Here is a 27,143-nt window from a genome sequence, read left to right on the forward strand (position 1 = left end):
TATTGAGTGCAAGCCTGATGCATCAGTTACTGGAGTCCTTAGGGAAGTCGTTGTCTTGGAGCAAGTTGTCCGAGTAGTCCATGTCAGGGTGTAAGCTATAGATGGGGTTCTAGAGAGTAGTTCTCCTTCAAGAGGGAAGGCCTGTAGCCTTTGAAAGCAAGAAGCTTTCTCCCTCTCAAAGGAATTGGCCAACTCATGAATTGGAGTTGTATGCTGTTATCCATGCTTTGAAAACATGGTGGCATTATTTGTATGGTTCAGAGTTTTATGTGGATGTGGATCATGATACTCTGAAACATTTCTGTAAACAGCCTGACTTGAGGGGCCGCCAAGCTAGGTGGGCAGAGCTCATGCAGGAGTTTAATTTAACGATTCGGTACCGAAGAGGAAAAGATAATAAGGTTGCTGATGCGTTGTCTCGCATTATGCACAACCTGAGTTTCACGGTATTAGAGAGTGCTCTAATGACCGAAATTAGAGAAACTCAAAAGATGGACGAGTTTGTCCAGAGCTTATGGCCTAAGGCTCATGTGTTAAAACCCGGGGAAAATGAAAAGGATGACCTGGTATCCAGAAAAGGCCAAACATATGCAAGATATACCATAAGGGATGGTATGCTAGTTAGAAATGGCAAGGTTGTAGTACCTGGTCGGAATGATCTCAGGCAGAGAGTCATTCGACAGTGCCATGATAGCCCGTGTGCAGGACATCCAGGAGTCGAGAAGACATATGATCTCGTGAAGCAAGATTTCTTTTGGCTAAAGATGAAAAAGCATATTCATGAATATGTCACACGGTGTTTCTCGTGTCAAGTAAGTAAGGCCGAGCGGGTGAAGCCACCCGGACTTTTACAGCCCTTGGAAATACCACTGAGTAAGTGGGAAAGCATTTCTATAGACTTTATTGTAGGGTTGCCTACAACACAAGAAGGGTATGATTCTATCCTTGTGGTGGTTGATCGTCTAACCAAGATGGCTCACTTCATTCCGACTAGGGAGTCTGTTAGTGCCCCGCAAGTGGCGGATTTGTTTATTAGACATATATTTCGTCTGCATGGATTGCCGAGATCCATAGTGTCAGACAGAGATGTCAGATTTACCGGTTATTTTTGGACAGCGGTATTTGAGACACTAAGGACTGAGTTGGGAATGAGTAGTGGGGATCATCCTGAGACGGATGGTCAGACGGAGAGAGACAACCGGACTTTAGAGGATATGCTGAGAGCATATGTGTCATTGAGGCAACATACATGGGACAAGTGGTTGCCATTGTTGGAGTTTGCCTACAATGATAGAAAACATTCCTCTATCGGGTTCAGTCCGTTTGAGCTGAACTATGGTTATAGACCAGCAAATCGAACTATAGTTGGAATACCTCAGAAAGTGCCTAGTGCCACGAACTTTGTAGTTCAGATGCGAGAGATGCTAGCACTTGCAAGAGCTAATATCCGCCAGGCTATGGATAGAGCCAAGGTATATGCGGAAGAAAACCGGTCTATAAGAGTATTGAAGGAAGGAGAAAAAGTTTTTCTCAGAGTTCCTTCGCACTCGAAGTCGTTGACTTTAGGAGAGTGTGCTAAGTTATCACCTCGATACTGTGGGCCGTGGTTAATTCTAAAGAGAATAGGCAAGGTAGCCTATAAATAAGAATTGCCACAGGGGTGTAAGGTACATCCGGTTTTTCATGTTTCGCGCTTAAAGAAATTTTTACATACACGTGACTCACTAATCGAAGATGTGGTTTTGTTTCAGGAGATAGAGGATAATGCGAGACGCAAACCAAGAAGAATCCTGGACCGAGGAACAATGCAAATACGAAATCGGAAGATACCCACGGTATTGGTTGCATGGCATGGTCAGCCTCTATCCGAAGCTACTTGGGAATCCGTATACCAGTTGCGGAGAGTGTTCCCAGATTTTATCATCGAGAACGCTGATGTCTGAAGAGGGAAGGAATGTTACGCTCTAGCCGAGGTAGCATGACCTCGGAAGAATTAGTCGACATTTCCCTTAAAGGATCTATGTTTGTAATTATTTGTTTGCGCTTCATGTAAATGATCGGGAGGGAATTAATGTCAAGGTCCTAGGTGAGGGTTGATAGCACCAGACTAGTTGGATCTAAGGCTAAGGGCCTAATGCGAGAAATGTGCCTAGGGGGAAAGGATTTTAATGCATCCCAAGAGAGGGGTGAAATGTTGCATTAGGAAGGCCCTGTGATGATGACATGTGGCATCTAGATCCATCTAGGGAGATGGGGCTTGTTGAAGCTGGAGAGAGAAGAGAATGTGTGATTTTTACGTATGTTTCTGATTTGGAATTCTCTGTTAGCTCGTAAGCTTCAGCAAGGTTGGCTGGGAGGAAAAGAATGGTGCTGCTCCCGTGATCTGCAGTAGGAATAGTAGTTTGTGCTTTACAGGAGGAGTCTCCAAAGAAGGCATATCATGTACCATCCCATGTCTCTGTAACAACTGCAAAGGTAACAACTGCAAACTGCCACAGTTCACATTGCCAAGGCTTGTATGCCATAATTTCACAATTTTCACTTGTGCATTCACTGTTGTGACACATACATTAGACAGATTGCTTTCATGTTTGTCCAGTTGGTACAAACTTTGATTATCAAATATTTAGCCGAGATTGCTATATATAGAGATTGATTCATATATAGTGCTCGCTTTATATGGAGGGAGATATTCATAGCATTGTGCTATCTATAGCGGGTTTCCTTCTATATAGAGGGAGGGCCAATGCTATTGTGTAGTTCAGTTGAGCGCTCCTCAACTGATGGATGGGGCTTGGACCCAGGCCGGGTCTCTGGCCATCTACATGGCAGATCATAGGTGGTGTATTGAAGGTCCTCGGACAGGCTCAAGTGGTATGGGATGCTTGGGTTAGATACGGGCCTAAGGATGAGTCGAGCTGTAGCCCACGTGCTCGGGGGCGGTCAGGAGGATTGAGGCGCTTGCGCTATGATTCTGGTTGGATTGAGGACGAGTTTCTAGGTCAGTGATAGAGTCAGATCTTGCGGGGTCGTGTCATTTGGTATGAGAGCCGCCCTTTCACGACAGGTATCGAGGTGAAGTAGCGCATGAGATTTTCAGGTAGGGTTCTGAAGTAGCGCAGGAAATTTCCAGGTACGGTTCTCATATCTGCGTAGGATTTTCCATATTCTCTTCTGCTTAAGATGAACATATGGGGTTGGCAGTTGTGCTGGTAACTAGTGAAATTGTTGGATTTCTTTGACTAGTTGGGATTCCTCTGTGGTTCGCCTTTAGAGAAGGAATTTGACGCTGGAATATTGTATGAGAATTCGGAATCTTTGCGAAGCTAGTTGTTTGAGGAAGGCACCTAACGTAGCAGATTCGATGAGGTTGATGGTTGATGCGAGATTACCTTCCTTTGCTGTATTTGCTTACAATAGTCCTAAGAACTAAACAACCCAGAATAGTCGATTCATGCTGATGTATGGATACCAGCCTAGAGCCCCATGGGTTGTTGGTTTACAAAATGTTAAGGCGAGCTCTATTGCTGATTGGTTACAATGGCAATGAGATATGCTCCCCTTGGCCACGGAAAGGATAACAAGTGCTCAAGATAGAGTGCAGTTTTATGCTAATCATGAGTGCTTGGTAACCTCTTGCGATGGGGATGATAAAAGGGGAGGATTAGGCCGTATAGGATTGGAAAAGCCGGATGTGATTATCCAAGGCTGGATTGGGCTTCTGAATTGGGACGAAGGAGTAATTAGTTGCTGATTGTTGTGGGCTGCGATGCTTTTCTGACGATCTACCACAGCATAGCTTTGATTTCCTTGTTTGGACTAAACGCAAGGATTAGGTAAGAAAAGCAACGCTTTCCAACAATAACTGCACCGTGTAAATCTCGTCCAAACGTCTTGTATCGTCTCTACTTGATGCGCTAGGAGCGACTTCCTTCTTCGAGGTATTAGTGCAGCAGCATGGACATGCGTGGGTTGCGTGGACTACTGCGTAGGAGATGGGTGATGTGAGCCTGGCGTTTAGGGGACCACGACCTTTGAGATCATCGCTCAGTGCTTCACTTTTTTTTTTTTTTTGATTCGGCCAAGAATAGAAAAGCAACACTGTTTTTGGCAGCATGCTTTTGGAAAAGTGTGAATGAGCTTTTCCTAAAAGCCCTTGTGTTTTTTGATTCAAACCATTATGCTTTTGGGATTCTCACCTTTATAAGACTCCCACCCTTGCTTTGTATACCCCAATTTCCCCTTCACCCTCTTCGTTATCTTTCCTCATTCATTGCATAATCCAGCGTGAAACAATACCCAAGGACCTCTAGGGTGAAGTACAAGTAGGCTGAATTGAATTGGGGGCAACTTGATTAGATTTTTTATGAGGGCTAACTAAGATTCTTTACCCTGAGAAAAGCCATGTTTTTTTTGGGTTCAACCCTGGAGCTCCATAGTCTAGACTCAATCTCAGGGAGGGTTACCGCATCTCTTCTGATAATGGTTTGTCAGTGCCTTGTTTGGAACTTGGTGTTCCTAGATAAGAGATCCTAAGAACTGGATGACCCTGTGATAGGAGCAGTTTATTGTGCACAAGTTTATACAGGATATTCGATAGTGGATCTTGTTTTAAGAGATTTCGGATTGTATATTTCCGTAGTCTTTGGATTACATAGGATGTTATTCCTATGATGGTTGACTATATACATGTCTAGAACAGTACCATTGACTGGATATAGCCAACTGAATTTTTACTGATTATCCTCATGTAGGGGCATTTCAAGGATAGATTAGGGGGACCATATCTTTGGACCATATCTTTGGTCAGGATTTTACCCTTGATACTTCCATGAAGATTCTTCCATCATGAGTTATGAACTGATACCTAATTGTTATGCGTGGAAACTCTGCCATGTATTTCAACCCAAGAATTTGTTTTACAAGGGTATTCCGTCGAGGGATTTTTTGAATGCTAAGTAATTCAAGAATTAGGGTTGATAGAAATTGCAACCCAGGAATTGAGCTCGAGGGGCTCAATTGATGGAGTTGTTTCAACAATGATTCCTCGATCTCAACCTAGGATTTTGAGTTCAAGGTAATTCAGCATGATGAATATTTTTTGGCGAATTTTCAGGTAGAACTCAATAGATAAGGTTGATAGAATCATTTACCTTCAGGTACGGATTTTACCATGCTTGTGTACAGATATGTCAACGGAACTAACTCTGTGGATTTAGGCGTTACTTGATTTCTCGAGGAGAATACTTGACGATACGTAACCTTGTTTGAGAGATTTACTTTCCTTGGGTTGGTTATCAAAGATTGTGGCTTTGGCCTTAGATTCTCTTTGATTTGATTCTCATGGGAAGTATAGCACACTCAAACTAATAGTCATAGTATAATTATTGGCATTGACTCATCTTCACAGAGAGTCTTCGGGCTTTCTTGTGAACTCAGGAGTGAGTTCTTAGAGGAAGGGGAGTATGTCATGTGCATGGTGTACCTAGGATTGGATAGGAGGTGAACGTGGGTTACGGGATAGCCTAGGGCTTCATGGCTATATTTAGCCGAGATTGCTATATATAGAGATTGATTCATATATAGTGCTCACTTTATATGGAGGGAGATATTCATAGCATTGTGCTATCTATAGCAGGTTTCCTTCTTCTATGTAGAGCGAGGGTCAGTGCTATTGTGTAGTTCAATTGAGCGCTCCTCAACTGATGGATGGGGCTTGGACGTAAGTTGGGACTTTGGCCATCTACATGGTGGATCGAAGGTCCTCTGGACGGGCTCAGGTGGTATGGGACGCCTGGGTTAGATACGGGCCTATGGATGAGTCGAGTTGTAGCCCATGTGCTTGCGGGTGGTAGGGAGGATCGAGGCGCCTGCGCTTTCGTAAAAAGATCCGCCAAGTTGTCTTCAGCGGGAACCTAAGACAACTCAATATCACCTGCTGATAATCGCTCTTTAATGAACCTCAATGGGCTTTGTGCGAGCATAAAAAATTGGATTCCGCGCAACAACCAAAGCACTTTGACTATCAGTGAAGATGACGGTAGTAGTCTGACATGCACAAAGATCTGCAAGTAGCTTCCGAAGCCAAACACACTCCACTGTAGCTGTAAAAGCCACTCTGTACTCAGCTTCACAGCTAGAAGTAGCAAATGTACTCTGCTTCTTGCTGAACCAAGAAACACATGAAGTACCAAGCATAAAATAGTTGCCACTATGTGACACATGAGCGTTAGAACAACCAGCCCAATCATTATCAGTGAATCCATGCATGACAAGTGAAGTATCAACCCCATAAAGAAGGCCTAAATGCTGAGTGCCTTTAAGATATCTGAAAACATGCTTCACGGCATGCCAATGGTGCATAGATGGGCTATGCATATATTTGCTCAACTGTGAGACAGCATACTGTAGATCAGGTCTCGTATGGCATATGTAAATCAAACAACCAACTGCCTGCTGATAGAGAGTGACATCACATGTACTGCTGCCATCCTTAGAAGAGAAGTGAAAACTAGTCTCTAACGGTGTGGATACTGGCTTGCAATCCTCAAACTGAAAACGCTGCAAAAGCTGTCCAATGTAGTTGGATTGTGACCTCAAAATGCCCCCCCACTGCTAGAAAATTGGATGCCCCAGATAGTAGTGCAGAAGACCAAGATCAGACATAGCAAATGTCTGCTGCAAATCAATGAGCATGTGTCCCAGTCACAAACAATCATCCACATAAAGGACTAAAATCAGCAAATCTGTCCCATGCTTGCGAATGTAAAGGGTAGCCTCTGTAGGGCTGTTCTGAAAGCCAAGTGTGAGCAAATGAGTATGAATTCTCGAATACCAAGCCTGAGGTGCCTGCTTCAATCCATAAAGGGCCTTTTTCAGGCGGCATATCTTGCTTTTAGAACCTTCAATCTCAAAGCTAGGAGGCTAGGAAACATATTCCTGCAAATGCCCATGAAGGAAAGCTGTCTTAATATCAAGCTGATGTATCTGCCAATGAAAATGGGCAGCAAAGGCAAATAACAATGCGAATGGTAGTGATCCTGGAAGTGGGAGCAAAAGTCTCCTCAAAGTCAATGCCATGGTGCTGAGCATAGCCCTTAGCAACAAGACGGGCTTTGTAACGGTCCACTGAACCATCACCTTTCCATTTGATTTTGTAAACCCACTTAGTTCCAATGGCATTGTTGCCATCAGGCAAATCACACAACTCCCAAGTGTTATTCTGATGGATAGAATCCAATGCAGCTTGCATGGCCTTCATCCAACAATCATTCTGAAAGGCATCTTGATGACATAATGGCTCTTCATTGCATGCTGTAGCAACTAAAGCATAAGCAACAAAACTAGCATGCTCTTTCCGGACAGCTGCTCTCGTACCTTTTTTGCTGCTCTCGTACTAGCAGTGTCTTGTTTGCTGTCTTTTAATGTGTCAAGGAGCCAACGGGGTACCTTTTTAGGCTCCTGAATTTTTGCTCTTTCTTGGTCAAGAGCCATGTGCAAATGATCCTGATCAATGATAGGGATATCAGGCTGAATTTCTGGCTGCACATGTGGCTGCAAATGACCAATAGATGGAGGAGGTACAACCTCGGATGGAACATCAGCCCGAGCATCAGATTGAAATAAAGGCATCAAGCTGTCAAATATGTCAGGGGCATCAACAATGGGCTGTTTTTGACAGTCCAACAAAGGCATAGTGGAAGATTCATCAAACACAACATCCCGACCGACAAAACACTTGCCCGTGCAGGGTTGATATAGCTTATAGCCGTTGCTCTCCGAACTATACCCAAGAAAAATGCATTTAATAGCTTTATCATCCAACTAAGTGCGTTTCTGTGAAGGCACATGAGCATAAGCTAGGCATCCAAAAGTCCTCATGTGGGAAATGCGAGGCTTACGACCCGACCAAGCCTCGTAAGGTGTGATAATCTGCAATGCCTTTGTAGGACATCTATTCAAGATGTAATTTGCACACATGACCGCATCCAACCACAACTTATTAGGCAAATGTTTGCCTTTCAACATGCATCTGGTCATTTCCATCACTGATCTAGTCTTCCGCTCAGCCACGGGATTCTGTTGAGGAGTATAAGGCACCGTGCATCAATGATTGATGCCACGGGAAGCCAAAAAAACAGCAAACTCCTTTGACATGTATTCACCCCCCCTGTATGTATTAAGGTGAGCAATGTGCAGCCCACTCTGATTCTCAGCCAAGGCAATAAGGTGCTTGAAGCATGAAGAAACTTCAGATTTGGATTTTAATGTGAAAATCCAAGTGTACCAGGTGAAATCATCAATAAGAGTAACAAATTAGTAGAACCCCCCAAGAGCTGCAACCCTCATGGTCCACAAACATCACTATGAAGCAGATAAAGCTTGTGTGAAGCATCAACTCTCCCATCCTTGGGAAACGTAGCATGGTGCATCTTACCAAGCAAGCATGTTTCACAAACATGTTTGGTAGGCATATGCATTTTGGGGAGATCCACAAGGATATCTTCCTTACATAACTTCACCAGGGCTCCAAAATTGAGGTGTCCAAACCTCTCATGCCACAAATGAGTATATGCCATGGTAGAATCAAGAGCAAAGGCATGTGCATCAGCAAGTGCAGCATCATCATCCAAACATCTGTCATAAGCACCAAGTCTATAAAGACCTCTAGACAATGTGCCAATCAAAACCATGGTAAAGGCATGTGTAGCATCATACACTGCGCACCTCACACCATAAAAAAGAACCTGAAAGCTACATGTAGCAATGGCTGAAATAGAAATGAGGTTCTTATGAATGCTTGTAACATAAAGCACATGCTCTAGAGTAACAATACCACCAGAGACAGAAGTAAGAGCAACTTGCCCAATACCTTTCATGGTGTATGATGCATTATTGGCACATGTGACGCTGCCCCCTGAGATGTAAGCTCCAATGAGCTGAATAACTTCTTGCAAGAAGTGATGTGCTTGCTAGCACCACTATCAAAGAACCAGGCATCACGAACATCTGAAATTGCCATACAAGCGTCGTGAACATCAGGATTATATTGACATGTAACCAAGAAAGCCCAATGTTAGTCTTGTGCGAAATTAGTGAACTCATGTCGATCTTTTGTACTAGAAGAACTAGATACTGCAAGACCAGACTCTTTCTTTTTCTTTTCAGATGCTATGCGCTTCTTGCAATTAAAAATTTCATGCCCAGGTTTCCTACAATAATTACATCTCTTCTTTTTGTTATCCCCTGAAGAAGAGGCACCATGTGAATGATGTTGAGATATCGAGCTCCACTCGTGATATGCCAGGGTGACTGTTGTGCATTTATGTCACCGACTTGTTAGTTGCAGATGTGGTTGGTACACCGTCCATGAATAATAGCTGGATGATAGCTATCTTTATGTACTTTAGTTAGTGGCTCAGTTAGTATGCCACCTAGGTTAGCTGAGTTTGGTTTGAGACCCACATATAGGGTTCATCTATTCCTTTTGTACTTAGAGAGAGAGTTCTTTTGACTTTCACAACTAAGAAGAGGAAAACTGTTTTCAGCCTCCACCTTTGTGTGTATTCTCCCATTGGAGCTCAAGAAAGCAAACCAAGCTCGCGGTGTCTTGGTAAGAGGATCAGTGTTGCTTTCCTTTTTCGAGTTTGGGAGCAAATCTCTGTAGGTAGCACAGTCGAAAAGTGCAAGAGTGCATTGTCTCAGATTGGGACGGAGAGGGTAGTATATGCCAAAGCCCGTCGGTGACATTATTTTTTTGATTCGAGGTCGTTTCGGGACTTGTTTTGGTGGCGGAAGTTTTCCGCAGGCACTCAGGAAAGTGTCCCTGTTTTTGCTGTGCGACCACTCTTCGGTAGGTCGGTAAAAAGTTACCGCAGAATTTGCATCGTATGCTCGTGCGTAGAGATATAAGGAGTGACATAATCGTTCTTATTGCCTGTTGATGCAAAATCGTAACTAGGAAGTGACTGTGTGGTCAAATACCACTTTCGTCAGTTTTGCAGAATTGTCCTTGTGAGACAGAAGTTGTGTTTTTTGCAGTGTACTGTAATGGCGTCTGATGCTCTTTTAGAGATTGTCACTGAAAAGCTTGACAAGAACAACTTCTCAGCATGGAAGTTTAGAATGACGAATTTTCTTAAGGGAAAAGGCTATTGGGAGTTCATTACTGGAGCTGAACAAGAACCAGTTATTCCTAATGTTCCCAATCAACAGGAGTTGCAGGCATTTAAAGGCTGGCATGAGAGGATCAGAAAAGTTATGTACTGGTTGTCTATCAGTATTTCAGATTTTATGATTGTGCATATTCAGGATGCAAGCATGTCGAAGGAGGCGTGGAATACTTTGATAAACATGTATAGCACAAATACGCAAGCTAGGAAAATGCAGCTCAAGCAGGAGTTGCATAATGTGCAGAGAGAAAATATGAGCATCAATGACTACCACATGAAGGTGAAGAAGATTGCAGATGCACTTGCTTCCATTGGGTCGCCAGTGGAAGACGATGATTTATTTTTGTGGAGTTGATTGCTCTTATAATTTCTTAAGAGTAGAGAAATTGTGGTGCATCTTCTTCAGGAGGAACTTCAAAAGAAGCTGTCTTCTACTTCAACGCTGGAAGAGGTAGAGACAGAGGTAGAGCAGGCCGATCTGGAGGCCGTGGCAGAAATCAGAATATGCAGCAAATTCAAGAAAACTAGTCCTATGGAGGAGGACGTGGTAACTTTAGAGGCAGAGGGAGCCAAAGAGGTGGTGGATGGTAGAGAGGCCAAAATGCAAACAGCAATGTTGAATGCTACTACTGTGGTAAAATGGGTCATATGCCTAAAGACTGCTACAAAAAGCAGAATGACATCATGAATGAAAAATTACAGCAAGGCAATTATGCATCCTCTAGTAGACAGGGTGATGATGGAAATGAGCATTTGTTTATGGTGCAGCACATGATTAATTCTGTGACAAGTGCAGAAGAAAAGCAATGATGTGTGGTATGTTGACTCAGGTGCATCAAACCACATGACAGGTCATGCAGAATGGATGCAGGATGTAAGAAAAATGAAAAGACCAGGGTTTGTGAAGACTGGTGATGATACTGCACATCCTACTGTGCAGATTTATAAAATTCCTTTGTCTATGCAGGATGGGAAAAAGAAATACTTGTCTGATATATTTCATGTCTCGAATATCACATAGAACCTGATTTTTGTTAGTTAAATGGTTGAGCAGGGCTTGCAGGTTAGATTTAATCCTCATGGATGCTTTGTTGAGGATATGAAAAATAAAGGTCGCTTGATAGCAAAAGGAAAGAAGGGCAGGATGTTTACGTTGGATGCGGACATGCCTGAATTGAGTGCAGCAATGTTTGCACATGGGATCGGTGTAGTTGCAGATATTGATATCTGGCATAAACGCATTGGTCATGTTAATGTACAACGACTTAAATAAATGCAGGCTCAAAATATTGTTGCAGGATTGTCTAAGTTCAAGGTTGCAGAAATGCATAAGGTATGTGAAGCCTGTCAATTTGAAAAATATGCAAGGAAACTATTTTCTAGACATGTTCAAGAGAGTAAGAGGCCATTGGAAGTATTCCACTCTGATGTGTGGACTACTAAAGCTGCATCTATTAGAGGTTGTCATTATTTTGTCACTTTTATTGATGACTACAGCAGAAAAGTTTGGGTGTATTTTATGAAAAAGAAAAGTGAAGTGTTTGGGCATTTCAAAGCTTTTAAAGCTCCTTGATATGAATCAGGCAACCCATCAAGGGTATTAGAAACAAGTGGAGAATCAGGCATAATCTCATCAATGTTGGCCAACTGCTCTTTCAAATCCCATTGTGTGTATTCTCCCATTGTGTATGTGAGAAAGCTGCAAGTGAGACTCCTTACTTCTCTCCCACTCTCTTCACAAACGATCAACATGAGAATGAGAGGGTTTTCCAACTGAAACCTTGCCTTTACCTACCTTTGTATTTATGATGGGCAGCAAATGCTTGATCACTAGCCATAGAAGCATTGCGATTCACATGACTTTGCTCCTCCTGAAGAAGAAGAGCAACCAGCTGGTCAAATGAGAAATGATTGGCATCACCCCCTGCAACCATCCTTAATGTGGTAGCAACTCCTTGATATGAATCAGGCAATCCATCAAGGGTATTAGAAACAAGTGGAGAATCAGGCATAATCTCATCAATGTTGGCCAACTGCTCTTTCAAATCCTTCACATTAGTGAGATAGGCATCCATGTTACCACCCTCATCAAGCTTCAAATCTTTTAACTGCTTGCGGAGATAGGCAACCCTAGCCTCATTCCGCACCTGATACAAAGATGCAAGCTGATCCCATGCTTGCTTAGTTGTCTTGCAAGACCGAATATGAGGGATAATAACCCGTTTCACTGAAAGAGCAATCAAGGCATGTTCTTTGGCATCACGACCATGCCACAGAATTTGCTCCTGTGAAGGAGGCAAAGCACCCGGAGCACAAGGTGCAGGTGTCCTAGCAGTAGCATTAGAACCATCACCAGAAGAAGTAGAGGCTATAGGTGTAGCACCAGCAGTAACAGCGCGTGTAGGCCTGGCCTCAGAACCTGAAACAATATGCCATAGATTCTTGGCAACCAAAACATGTTCCATCATGTATTGACAGTATGACCACATGGGATAATTGGTGCCATCAAGCTTGTCATCAGCCCCAATCAGCCCAAACAAATCATCTTTGCCACCAGACATGGTGCTGAAATACAAGACAAATGCACTAACTGGCAAAGCAAATGAGAGAAAGGCAACCTCTCAGAATCAAGTAACAAAAATCTGCCCAAGCTTCAAAGCTTTTGCCTGCAAGAGACTCTGCTGTCCCAAGGTATAGAGACTCTGCTGTCCCAAGGTATACCTGTTGCAAGAAAAAATCCCAAAAGGCAACACGAGGCCTTTCCAAAATGCAAATGAAGCAAAAACTGGAAAGAGCCAATGCAACAACGGCTTACCCAATGGTGTAGCCCGAAAGGACAGCAGTAGTGAAAGGCTTTGAATGCGAGCAAATGAGGGCTGGAAATGAGAATTACAGCAAAAGAAAGTGCTCCCACGAGGAGGAGAGCACCTAGAAATGAGAGAAGAGTGATCCAATAGAGGGGCACTCGCAGCCCGAGGCAAAGAATAGCCAAATGAGGAAGAATGGACTCAAGGAGTGGACTCCAGATCACTTCAGCAAGCTCCAAGTATCTCCAAATGCCAAGCATGAACCTCGAAATGAAGAAATGTGCTTAGAAGAAGCTCCAAAAGGCTGGCATGCACCACGAGACAGCTAGAGATAGCTCTAAAACGCTGCAGGAACCCCCCGAACAGCCTGATATGGAGTCCATATAGAGCCGCACTGTAGTAAATGCTTCCGTACTACAATCCGTACTGTTGTATGAACCACACATGCGAGTTTTGAAGCAGTTAATGCAGCCCTACAGCACGGTACACGTCTTCAATGCGGAGAGCAGGTCAGTACAGTCCCGAAAGAGCAAATGCAGGCATTACGGTTCCGTACAGTCCATACTAGCTGTACGGAATTCCGTACAAGAAATAAATGCAGTGTACGGCCACACGTGCAGGGAGGAATTGCTGCAGCTAACTGAAAATGAGTCGAAAAAGCTACTCCTTTGCAGCAAGTGGTCCAAAATGCACCGAAACAGGTCTTCCTTTGTAGCAGGCACTCCAAAATGCAAGCTTCCCGCGACAGAAATGCTTGGAGAAGCCACAGATGCTCACAGTTGTGTAGAAGACCAGCAAACCAGCAAGAAACAAGCTGCCAAACAGCTTCCAATGGCTCCAGAAGGGCTCCGGGTGCATGGAAATGGCTAGAGGGTGGATCCCTGACCTGCTCTAATACCACTGTTGGGTGTTGGAAGCAATGGAAGCACAAAGGAGAAAAACGAGATGCTGTAAATAGATTGCTGTAAAACTGAAGTGTAGAGGCTCAAGGGAGAGCCAACATAACAAAACCCTAGGGCTAACTGCCCTAATTGGACTAAGTGTCCTAACCGACCTAGATGGTACATCAACTAACTGTACCAATAGTCCTAACTGACTATAACTAGGCCTACAAGGCACATACTCAGGTATAAGTGGCATCTATGGATAGGCCATGAGATGGCTACATTGTGAAAGTGCAGTGAATTGTGAACAGCAAACTGAGAGCAAAAACAGCAAACTCACAGACAAGAAAATGTGATCGAGGGAGAGAGACTTTGACACCCGATATCTTGGAAGAAACCCTACCGAACTGCTAAGGAAAACCGTGCCACAGGATGCACAAAAGATTTTTTTTTTTTGGCTTTTATTAGGTCCCCACACCCTACATTCGGCCTGCTTATGTAGGCGAACTTGGACCGACCCTAGGTCTGCCTAACCTAGACCCGATAGGGTCGGGTTTGGTTGGGCCAACTTGACCAGGTTGGGGACCTCCCAGCCCAAGCGGCAACTAGGCAAGTGTAGGTGGCTCCTAGGGTGGGTCCAATCAAACCCCAAAACCCTCGAAGTCATGCCCGTACCAGCCCCCTATCAGCCTCAGACGTCCTGCTGTTCCCTGGCAAAGCCCATCACAACCCGTACCAACCTTGAACATGGCTGCATCTAGCATGGAACCCTGCCTATACACATGGTGCTAGTATGGATCCATCCCTCTCATGATCTAACCTCATATTGGGCGGGTACACCCACAAAGAAGCCCTCACTCACACTGCACATTGAGAGATGTCAAACTCTAACAGCCCCTCTGAGCTCGTGGATGTCATCAGAACCCAAGTGAGCTGGAATGTTCTCCAAGCAGCTGCTGCTGTGGTAGAGGCTTGGTAAATAGGTGTGCTGCGTTGTCATGGACAAAAAGCCAACATCTCCCCATGAAGTATATTCTTGCGAACAAAGTGATATTGGATCTCAATATGCGTAGTCCAAGCGTTGAACAATGGATTTCTTGCAATTGCTATGCAGCTTTGGTTGTTGCACTTAATGACTGTTGGATCGTGCTGTGGAAACCCTAGTTTGCTAAGCAATCTCCAAAGCCACACCATTGCACAGGTATCTGAACGCGTGGCCTTGTATTCATCCTCTGTTGATGATAAGAGAATGATGTGCAGTGTAGAAGCATACATCAGTCAGAGAGAGTCGAGACTCGACATAGATAGAGGAGGCAAATGGCAACTGAATATACAACGGGGGATACACCAAAAGAGTAGTAGTAGAAAGCTCTAGAGGAAGTGCCAAGCAATGGAGAGGGCAGGGCTATTTATAACCCAACGAAGTAGGCTGACCTAGGGGCCAACAAACTGATTGACCCAGGGTCAGTCAACCGACCAGCCTACAGATGGGGAGGTGACTTTTCTAACAACTTCAGGATCGGATTTTGGTACAACATTTGAGGTACTTGCTGTGGTTCAGGAATAGGAACAATGGCCCTATCTTCATTGTCTCCTTGCTCTCCAAGAATGGTGGTTGATCCACAGTTGGTGATGGTACTCGCTCATCAAATATTACATCCGAGTTGGCCACAATGGCTCTCCGAACTGAGTATTATAGTCAACAAGACCTTTGTGTGGGATTTTGCATCCATCTTCCCCCTCTGCTTCTTGGGAATATGAATGTACGCATCACACCCAAACACCCTAAAATGAGACACAATAGAGTTATGACCAAAATATGCCTCAAATGAAGTTACCTTAGGAGCTGCATTCCTTGGAGATTGGTTGATGATATGGATAGTCGTTGCTACAACTTCCTCCCAAAGGAAATAGGGAATCTCATGGTGCTCTAGCATAGTAGGTGCCATGTCCACCAAGGTCTTGTTCTTCCTTTCAGCCACCCCATTCTTAGATGAGTGTCGGTGTTTGCAAGTTCGCTTTTGATGCCTTTTTTCGTGCAAAGTCTCTCATATGCATGTGAGCAGAATTCTCCTCCCTTGTAAGCGTGAAGATACTTTACGGGCAGCCCGGAATTCTTTCTCCACAAGAGCACACGACTCTCGGAACCAGGGGAAAGCCAATTCTTTTTGAGCCAAGAGAAGCCTGCTTTGAAAAGGCTTCTCTATGTTGAATCCCTCGAATACATGAACTACAGAGCCCTTGCTCGTTGCCCGCATCCGGCAAACCAAGAACCATTTTCTCCCGTGCAGCTTGCCATGATGGATCTATGTTCTGGTGACCAAACCTGAAATGCACAGGTCACCGAGAGGTGCTCCAATGGGCTCCAATGATGGAAGAGAGAGCCATGATCTTGTAGAGTCGATTTTCCACCTGAAACCAAAAAGGGTATTTCTAATGTTTACAAAAATACCAGTTGAGAGAAATAATTAACAAAGGCACAATGAGACGACGACAACCAATTGGGTACAATCTCCCCCCCCCTTAGATGAGTGGTTCACGCTTCCTCATCTAGAGTATTTATAATATTTCGTTAAAGTTTAAGGAGCCAAAATTATCCCTGGGATTATACTGATTGCCTTTTACAAAGCCATTTTGGGCTCACTTCATCCAAAATAAATCACGTCCCTTTCTTTTACAAAGTCACTTTGGACTTGCGTTATCCAAAAATAGTAATTGCCTTCTTTCTCAAATATTGCCAAAGACTTACAATATCAATGAAATACAAAATTGGCCCATGGCCATATGCTATACACTGTCCCACACCTCAATTGGTACCCTCGCACTAATTCTAATCCTCGTCATTTGTTCCATCACGTGTACTCAAGACGCCAATTACATTAGTTGTTAATAATCAATTGGGTGAATCTCCGAATCAATCAATCTCAATATAATTGCGCTCAAAGTACAATAATCAAACATACTCCAATAAACACTAGCAACATCAGTATTAACATGGAATCACCCACAATAACGACCATCTAGCATGGCAAATTACAGGTTAGTTAGGCGTCCCTAACTAAAGCACACAAGGTATCCACTAGGACCCCTGCCGCGTTCGGTGCGCTCCTATGGAATACTTTGCCATACTTACACTTGACTAAAATTAAAATAATATCCATAGCAAGAAATATCATCACATAGCTGGGCCTGTTGATTTATCCATGACGGCCACAAAGTTTTCATCGAACAACACAGTAGTGCCAAGCTTGCACACTTCATGAACGGAGAATAAATGAAAGCCCAAGCATGGAACACATAATATTTGGGATAGCTGCGTTAGAGGAATTGGTACCATTCCTTGTGATTGTAGAGGGCACTTCCTTGAGTAGTGACCTTTCTGTCCACAATTGTTGTACGTATGTTCCGCCTTCAATGATTCCTTCTTTGCATCAGGCTTCTTCTTTCAGAGGTAGAAGAATTCCCAAAAAGTAGAATACTGGGATAAGAGTGTAATGGCCATGTCCTAGACGAAATCTCTTTCCTGGCTCGAAGAACCTCTGCTTGCTATATAGTGCTTGAAGCTTGTTGATGTGCTCTTGCATCGTAGCAGACGTGGTGGAGAAACGCGATTGTAGAGCTACGCCAAATGCTGCATATGCCTTTTGCTAGTGTCACACTTGATGTGATTGATGACCTGAGGAGTATAGTTCAAGAAAATAAAAGAATGTACTAGTGCATTAACCCGATCCTAGAGCCCAGCCATTGTCTTGGTGGCCTTCTGCTCAAGGATTCCAAGGTTTGCATCAAACAAATCTAGCTTTTGAACCCCCGCGAGGATGAAGTCTGCCAGGTGGTAGGACTGCAGAAATGACTTCATCATCACTCTCCATACGCCAAAGTTATTGCCATCAAACTGCCAGTCGATTGGAAAGATGGGTAAGATGGGGATCTTGACCTTTTCTTCAGCCATCTCGAGTAAAATCGACATCTTGGAGGAAGGGTGGATGGCAGAAGAGGAGGAGATGGAAATAAACTAGGAGAGAAGAGAAGATGAGGCTCAAAGAGCAAGAAGAGAATGGAAGAGAGAAAGGGGCTGCTCCGTTGCGTCTACCATCAACTCTCTTGATCCACACACTTGCTGTCCCTGCTTTTGGTATCTTCTCACAAAATCGCCTTCAGCTCCCTTGCTTTGTCTCCTCCGAACAGTCCACTTTCGGCATGCTCCAATTGTCCCTTAGATGCCTCGAAACAGCAGCAAATTTTCCTTGGACCGAATGCTTGCCCCTGCAGCTCTGTGTTCTCAAGGTCTCCCCGTTTTGCTGCTCTGATGCCATGTGAAAGTGCAGCGAATTGTGAACAGCAAACTGAAAGCAAAAACAGCAAACTCACAGACAAGAAAATGATGGACGTAGAGAGACTTCAACCGATAATTGGGATAAAACCTTGCGGAGCTGCTGAGAAACTTCATGGCACAAGATTCACAAAAGAGGGTACGGTGGGGGGGCTATAAATACGTCCCCACATTCTATAGTCAGCCTACCTATGTAGGCCAACCTGGACCAACCCTACGTCGGCCTAACCCAACCCAACATGATCGATTTGGTCGGGTTAACCCAACCAGGCTGGTCACTTAACCCGACCAAGTTGGGGACATGGTTGGCCCCAATCTAGGTGGTAACTACGCGGCTGTGGTGCTCGTGGGGCAGGTTGAATCAGACCCAACCCCCCGAAATCAAGTGTCAAACTTTAACACCCTCTTCTAGCTTCTGGATGTTGGATGAACCAAAGTAAGCATGAATGGTAGAGGCTTGCCTTGTTGTCCATCGGACAGAAGGCCAACAAGATCTCCTTCTCCCCATCAAGTATCTCCTCGTGTACAAAGTGATATTGGATCTCAATATGCTTAGTTTGAGTGTGGAACACTGGATTTCTTGCCATTGCTGTGCATCTCTGGTTGTCTCACTTGATGACTGTCGGATCATGCTGTGGAAACCCTACTTTGCCAAGCAAATCATCAAAGCCACACCACTCATAGGTACTTGAAGATGCGGTCCACCCTCTGTTGATGACAAGGTGGCTGTTGCTCGCTTTTTACAGTAACATGTGATCACTGCTGATCGGAGGGTGAAGCAGTAGCGAGTCGTGGATTGTTGTGTATCCGGATCTCCCCCGAATCGGAGTCACTCCATCCTTCTGACTTGATTCATTCAGATTGAACCTTGTTTTTGGGAATCCTTTCTACAGGCGGGTGGTCCAATGCCCAATATGATAAGCTGCTATTCTTTTGCAGTAAATTCTTTCTTGAAAGACCCCTAGCTAAAACATGATGAATGTTAGGTGGATGTATTAAAAGTTGCAGCCGGGCCTCTTTATGTGTAGTTGAATCATAAGGAATTTTTGCATTCAATCCTTTATTATGGCAAAATCATAAATTTGTATGGAGCTTTGGAGGAGCATAATTCTGATTCTTCAGAAAGGGTGAGTTTATAGTTTAATGAGATAATTAAAGTAGGACTTTCATTTATGTTTTTTCTACACATTTTGAATATTTGGGAAAATGATCAAAACTCATATTGGTTTTTCTTATTGGTTTTTGGGGGTAGCTGACGTTTACAGGAATAGTGTGGGACAATGAGCTTTGCAGCTTTTGATGTGACAATTCTCGGTCATTTTTGTGGTTCACTGAACTGTGTCACCATTAACAATATGAGCAGCCTTCATTATCCATTGCTCAGGTACTTTCACCGTCATGTGTTCTTAGCGCTTTGTTATGCATTGCTCAGGTACTTTCAACATCATGTGCTCTTAGTGGTCGAGTGCACCTCCATAAGTCAATATTATGCTCATCATTCATGCATGACTCTTCAAGTAACAAATACGGGCTGTATCATGAAGACAAAAAAAAAGGAATGTGCTTTCTAGCTGTTTAGGGTGTTGCAATTATGCATTTTTATATACTTCTAATTGACTGAATTGGGAGAAATAATGCTTTCTACCCCTTCATCTCTTTTCAAGATCCATTGCTTGGATAATATAGAACAAGGAAATAACATATGTCACAATAAGATTATTGCTGCTACTAACTCAAATTCCAGCTTAGCCTTAAAGGTTGGAAACCCTCCAGAGCTCCTCATTGGGAGAAATTTCAGATTTGAGTTGATCTACGGAAATCCTTTTGGAAGAGACTTTGAAAATTCATGAGGATTAAAAAAATCACTCTTTTCTTTTGGGTTTCTATTCATGGAAAGATTGACGTGAACCGATGGAGGTCCAGGTTTGGGGCTGATTCCAATTCTACTTGTTCTCGTTGCCTCTCTGTGGATGAGTCTATTGAACATTGCCTATGGGCTTGCAGATAGGCGAGGATCATTTGGATGGGGATTGCTAGACTTCTATGCGTGTCTCCTCTCTTCATGACTTGGGAATCGGTAGCATCGCTCTCTATTTGGAGTGTTCTCTGGACGAGGTTCATGGCTTTGTGTATAGACTTGCGCATGCTTCGGCTGATACTTCGTGGGAGATTCTGGCTAGCATAATAGCGTGGCATATTATATGTACAGAGGTCTTGGATGGCTTCCAGGTCCATCTAACACATACATTGGCTTGTATCTAGACTAACATGGTACACACCTTGGTAGCCGCTTGGAGGATTATGCAGGGGTCTTCGTGAGCAACCTTTACTAGGACGAATGCATTCATGAGAGAGTGGAGAGGTTTCCCTTTCTTCTTAGAAGCTCCCACAGGATTAAGCTGGCACTATTAGCCTCAACCTTGGTTATGCTCTCACTCTTTTACAGGAGCTTGATTGTATTTGGATTTATTTTCTCATGCTTTACATCATGTATTTCTCCATTGAGCTTTGCTTTAGGAGGTTCTTTCATACTTAATAGAAGTATGTTTTATGCCCAAAAAAAAAGGGACCAAACAATAACTTGGAGTATGATGAGCCATACCAAAATAAATTAAATACTGAATTAAATTATTACTAACTACATGTGAGTATTGTAGTTGTTTTTAGGCTTATCAGTGTAAAAAAGGGCTATGTCTTTACTAGAATACTTAGAATATCACTGCTCTTTCATTGCCTTCTTAAATTGATCTAGAGGAAACAGAAACCTTTTAACTGGGGTCACTCATGTCTTAGCACGGACCTTGGTTCCACAAGGATGTGCTTGCAGATCAAATATTGACATGTGCTCATTTAGTTGGTTATAGCAAGTATTTTGAACTTGGCCCAAATCAATCTTGATGCCAAGAGATGGCATGGACAAAACAAATAGCTGGGTGGAAACTATAGAAGTCATTGAGTTTAAAATGCATGGATCCTTTATGAGGGCGAATGAAGAAAGCGAGGGCATAATCATCTAGGGGTTGGATTAGGATTTTTTATTGAGCTTTGGTATTTGGATAATAGTCGGGCTTAAATCTCAAAAAGCTAAAATTAATCAGTTGAAGTTTTTGGCTTGGTGTTCTTGTCCTCTCTTTGAAATAAACCTGAACTTGTGTTCCCTTTTGAGTGATATGGCTGATGTCATTTTTCATCCCATTCAATTTGTGGTATCCCCTTCTTGAGGCATGTGATTCTTTTGTCTTTTGTGTACCCCGGCCCCCTTCTCATCGTTAAGACAGCCAAGCCGGTCCTCTTGCAGCCCCCTAATGTCTGATATTTTCTTATTTTGTACTACAGCTGCCCGCTCTTTTACTTCCGTATAAAGATTTGCAATATTGATCTTGTTGTTGGCCACAAGGGCCATATCTTTTCTGACTTGAGTGGTGATGATCTCCTTGACCATGGAAACAAGCATCAGGGCTGGTGGAGATGTGCTGCATTTTGGTGCTTACCATTACTCTCCATCTCCTTCACCTTTCTTCCAAGGGGCAAGAGCACTCATACTTCTTGCTGTAGGTAGTGCATTTGTTCTTGTGGGTCAGTTCATCTGAACTGATCCTTCGCTTGAATGTCAATGTATATGGGATGGGTGTTGGCGAGGCTGGTATGGCCTATCATGAGTGTGCGGTAGTTCCCCGTATCCATTGGGTCTCGTGCTTTGTGTATCAGCACAATGATAGTGGTGCTCCAAGCAGAAGGGAAGCCACGACATATCGCATGATAAAACATTTGTGCTAGGATCGGATCCAGGATCTCATGCCCATGTGCAAAGTATTCCGTCCTCAACCCCTCATGGTCCATGACTTTCAGATTGTGGAGCTGACTTAGCCAGGCCGTACATTTTGTGCAGTGAACAAGGAGGTTAGGGTGGGCCTGGGTAAGGAAGACAAGTCCGGCAGTGTATGCATCGGGACATTGTAGAGCGAGGTCGCATATGCGTTCCAAACCCTTAGATCGGTGATAGGAATGGGTGACTTACCAAAATATTAGAGAGGAGCTCCCATGCAAAGGTGGGATCTCCCACTCGAAAAGACCTGATCACCTCATTCATCTGATCTGAGAGGAAAGCTAGTATCTTCCGGCGAGTCACTTGGCCTAACATCTGCTGTGCCTCAATCCTCATAAGGGGCCTGAGGGCTTGCTCCCATATGACATGGGATCTCACCACTGGGCACTCATCATCGAACCATGGATTCTTGGGAATCTTCCCCAGTGGTGAGCATGAAGTAAATTGGTTCGTGGGGAAGGATCTGATTGCGGCATCTTGAACCATTGATACTAGAGTGTTTGAGGCATGGGCGAGGTCTGCATAGTCCTCAAGAGAGTCTAGCTGCTCACGAGATAGGTGACTCATGACACAAAGGTTGGGGATCCCTAAAGGGAATCCACTGTACTCGATCCTCCTCCATGTGGGAAGCAGGTGAACCCCCCTGACAACGGTCATTTAAGAAGGCCATTGTATATAATAAGATTGTGGACTGCTCCCATATTGAGTAGATGTTGGCCATACGCAATAAAATTTGCTGCAATTCCAAGCTCTATCGGGTCAATCTCCGGCACTTTGAGGTGATCAATCTCGAAGTCACGTAGGCCTACCTCTCTATCATCCCAAAAGTAGGATTTCTCCCTGTCTGGAGAACTCCAAGATATCATCAAATATCATCTCGTACGGGCTATGACCCTCTATGACAACCTCATATGCATATGATGTGTTTGGAGGGAAGTAGCATATTGCAACAAAAATCGGGTGTGCACCAAGTGGCTGAATCCGTACCCGCATGTGGTGTGCATGTTCCTCCTTCCTCATGACATATATATACGGCCTCAAATGTGACCTGAAAAGGACTGCCACCTCTCGTGATCCTTGTATGCCGCTATCTCTCCATTTCTCTTTTCTATGGGCTGACTCCCACATGTATCCTGTCACAATGGGCAATCCCCTCTCCGGGCTCTCATGTGTCTCTTTTTTCATGAGAGAGAGAGAGAGAGAGAGAGAGAGAGAGAGATTAACGTCCGCAGGAGGCCTCGCGGGCCGATGGGACAAAGTACGGAATCAAGTAACTCATATAGACTACAGTGGGCCATGACAAAGGGCTCACTAAGATCCTTACTGAGTACTAAAATGCTATACTAGTACAAAATAGGAAAAAAAGGTAGCAAAATAGCATGAGGGTGGCATGAAAATATCAAGTGCTCAGAGCTAGAGTCCCAAGTGCATGAACTGGCTCCATATATCGAGGCTCCATGGTGGTTTTCTAATGAGATGTAAAGAGCTCACGTATCTGCATCTGTCGGGATGTCTCCCGTGGTAGTGGAGGACGTGGTCTTCTCGATCTCTGGATCTGATGGGCTATGTCAAGGTTGACCCCTCGCCTCGGTTGATCTCCCCTGAGGAGAGCTGAAATTGGTCGAACCTCGATCGTGTGTGCTCTAGTTGCCTGTCGTGTTGTGTACAGTCTCTGTGTCCCTCGTCCAGCAATGCTATGTCGGCTCTCTCCACCGATCCATACATCTCTCATGTCAGCTAGCTCCTTCTCCTCTACCTAGAGTGCCCTGGAGCTGAGTCAAATGCATAGAAATCCGTGATCTGTCTCTGCGCTCGGTCTACCTCAGTGTCTAGTGGTGCGGTGGTCCCATCCTATTGCTCTCTGATATGTCGTAGTAACATCTCTTTGTGTTGTTGTATCTCCATCAGGTAGAGCCTAATGCAAACCTGGTCCTGGAAGTGGATTAGTCGTGAGAGTGGGCCAAAGCCATGCCTCTCTTGAAAAAGGCAGTGGTAGCGCCCTCGGATCTCATAGTAGTCTGGGCAGACACATAGAAAATGCTCCTCTGTCTCGACCACCCCCATCGTGCACAACCTGCAAGTCCGCTGCTCTCTGGGTATGCCTGTAGCTCTCCCTGCCTCGATCCTCAGCTGATGGGAGGAGACACGCATCTGTTCGATGGCAATCCTCAACGCGTGTAAGACTCCTCTGTCCTCGAGTTACTGAGGTTTGATGATGAGCCCATCCTCCGATACTCTCAAGAAATGGTCATAGTAGAGTCGGGTCTTGGTGGGGAACTCCTAGTCCCCCCCCCCAAGTGCGAGATGTGTGGAGCTGAAGGAGATCTAACCATATGATGCGGTTAATCTCATCCCGTGGGATCAACTTGGGCAGTGCATCCATGCTATACTGAAACGGGGAAAGCCGGTCCATTTGAATGCCGTGACTAGCAAACCATGCGGTGATGTGTGCATACCATGCTGTACCGACCCCACTCTCTGCTAGTCGTATGGAAGACTCTAGTGCCAGTCTCAGAAGTCTCTCGCGAGGTAGGTCCCAAACTCTGTGGAGGAAAGTCACTGTCTAAAAGATGGCATTAACCTGGAGAGGGGTCATGGCAAACTCTGCCTGTACTATTTGATGGGGGACCGAGGGCTTACCCCGAAGCATCCTAGAGCCCATAATCACCTGTAGCCGCTCAAATCGCCTCCATTCTGCTATCAAAATATCACTTCCCCAAAAAGGTGCCAGATACATGGGAGTTAGCCTTACCATAGTGTTGAAAAGCCAACACTTGGTCGGTGGATCCTAGAAGTGCGCCTGGAAGCACTGTCGCTCTAGTTGGGCCAAAGCACCATACCCTCGTGTGAGTCGTGCTTTGGCTGCGTGGGTCATCGTGAAAACTGGCCTTGTGAAAACTTGACCCAAGTATGCGTAGGACTGCACAATCTCCATTGGCTGACTCTGGTATGTAAAACTATGTCGGTGAAGCACTGTGTAAGAGGTGTTGAAGATCGTGACCTTGGTCTTCCCAAGGTTAACCATCAGGTCTTTCTGTGTGCAGAACACCTCTAGGGCATCTAGATGTCTCTCTCCTTTTATCCTCCTCTAGAGCATCTGAAATGAACTCTTTCTTGGGGGCAGCCGTGCCTTTCTCGACCATATCTCTCCATTCCAAGATTGCAGCCTCTTCTTTCTTGATCTTTTGTGTGAATTCAGCATGTTTACCCTGCATAGTGTCTTGCAAAAATGCCAAGTCTTTTCTGAGTTCTTCATTCTCATATTTTCGTTCATCTATGATCTTGCATCCTTCTTCTAAAGTTCCCTTTGCCCCCTTGAGCTGCTTCATGTGTTCCCTAATGATATTCAGCTCCTCGTGTAGGGATGGCTGAAGCTCCCCTTCATTTCTATGTGTATTTACCTTCAGTTTTACATTCTCATCTTGGAGAGAGAGAGAGAGAGAGAGAGAGAGAGAGAGAGAGAGAGAGATTAACGTCCATGGGAAAAGAGCTCAATGGCTCGAGCAAAAACAAATACAAAAATATATATATCATATCATGTGTGTGTGTGTGTGAGAGAGAGAGAGAGAGAGAGAGAGAGAGAGAGAGAGAGAGAGAGAGACTTGACTCTTTTCTCACTCTTTGTTAACGTGTCATACTCAGCTATACACACTGAGAGAGAGAGAGATATGATATGATTGTATTAACGTCCTCGTGAGAGAGAAAGAAAGAAAGATATATTAACGTCCGTGGGAGGCCTCGCGGGCCTATGGGACAAAAGTGCGGAATCAATGTGAACTCATACAAGCCACTGTCGGTTGGAGCGAAGGGCTCGCTAAGGCCCTTGCTGAGTACTAGAAAACACAAAAACTGAAATATTGATGTAGTACATCATATCAAGTCAGGCCAGAAAAGCCAAGTAGTGTGTAACATGAGTGAGGCATGTCAGGCGCTTAGGGCTAATGCTCCAAGAACATGATCTGACTTCATGTATCCAGGCACCGTGATAGCTCTCTAGTGTGACGCAAAGAGCTCATGTATCTGCATCTATCGAGCTATCTGGCATTGTGGTGGGGGGCGTGGTCTCCTCGATCTCTGGATCCGATGGATCAGAGAGAGAGAGAGAGAGAGAGAGAGAGAGAGAGAGAGAGAGAGAGAGGAAGGAGGACTCGATGATGAATGAAAGTGACAAATGTTAACTTCCATTGCGAAGAAGTGTGTAACCAAGAAAGGATTTGCAAATTCAAAGAATTCTGAGCCTGACCCTGAAACATGGAAATAGAGAAGACATGGGCGTACAGCCTTGGGAGCCAGCTGTAATAGCTTAAGAAAGCATGAAATATCTGCTTCCAGTGTGTAATTAAGGCTTCCTTCCTATAAGCTCCCGTCACTTCTTATCTTTCACACTCCCCCTCAAGTGCCTTTATGTGCTCACTGGAGAGAGAGAGAGAGAGAGAGAGAGAGAGAGAGAGAGAGAGAGAGGTAATATTGACGTGCTCAAGAGATCTCGTGGGTCTAGAGACAAGATACAAGATATATGTAACCCATACAAGCCACTGTGAGCTGAAGCAAAGGGCTCACTAAGGCCCTTGCTGAGTGCTAAGTGAAAAAGCTAGTACAAAATATAGTACGAAAAGGAGCAATCAAGTACTGCTCAGAACTAGAGCTTCAAGTACATGTGCAAGCTCTATGTAACCCGGCTCCTTGATGGCCCTCTGATGTGATGCAAAGAGCTCACGTATCTGTGTCTGTCAGGTTGTCTCCCGCGGTGGTGGGGGGATCTCTATATCCGATGGGCTACATTGAGAGTAATGCCTTGTCTCTGGCATTCCCCTCTGAGGAGGGCTGAGATAGGTCCGACCTCAATCGTGCGTGCTTTGGTCGCCCCACGTGTTGTGCGTGGTCTCCATGTCTCTCATCCAACCACATCCTGGTGACGAGTCTCACTGCTGATCCAGAGTGCTCTCATCTCCTTGAGCTCCTCCCCCTCGATCTCATCTGGTGCTGGCTCGGATGCGTAAAAATCAGTGACATGGGTTGTGCTCGGTCTAGCTCGGTGTCCGGAGGCATCAATTGTAGCTGATCTTTGGCTTGCCGCACAAGGGATTCTCTGTGTCTCGACTCTCCGCATCTCAATCAGGT

General features: G+C 44.5%; 1 protein-coding gene across 10 annotated transcripts in view; it reads left to right on the forward strand.

Annotated features, from left to right (window-relative positions):
* LOC147886118 (RNA-binding (RRM/RBD/RNP motifs) family protein) overlaps positions 1-27,143 on the forward strand; it is a 69,657-nt gene that overhangs the window by 10,040 nt on the left and 32,474 nt on the right. For 6 of the 10 annotated variants that reach the window (XM_087395390.1, XM_087395389.1, XM_087395399.1 and 3 more), the window contains one exon: positions 19,449-19,580. In XM_087395390.1, the coding sequence (XP_087251516.1) occupies positions 19,477-19,580 (104 nt within the window). In that variant the 5' untranslated portion in view covers positions 19,449-19,476. The remainder of the gene's footprint in view (positions 1-19,448; positions 19,581-27,143) is intronic. The other 4 variants (XM_087395396.1, XM_087395392.1, XM_087395397.1 and 1 more) reach the window with 1 other exon arrangement.

Source organism: Dipteris shenzhenensis, chromosome 24 (genome assembly GCF_047967505.1).
Source record: "Dipteris shenzhenensis isolate YYH24624 ecotype China chromosome 24, Dip_SZ_1.0, whole genome shotgun sequence".
Taxonomy (NCBI): Eukaryota; Viridiplantae; Streptophyta; class Polypodiopsida; order Gleicheniales; family Dipteridaceae; genus Dipteris; species Dipteris shenzhenensis.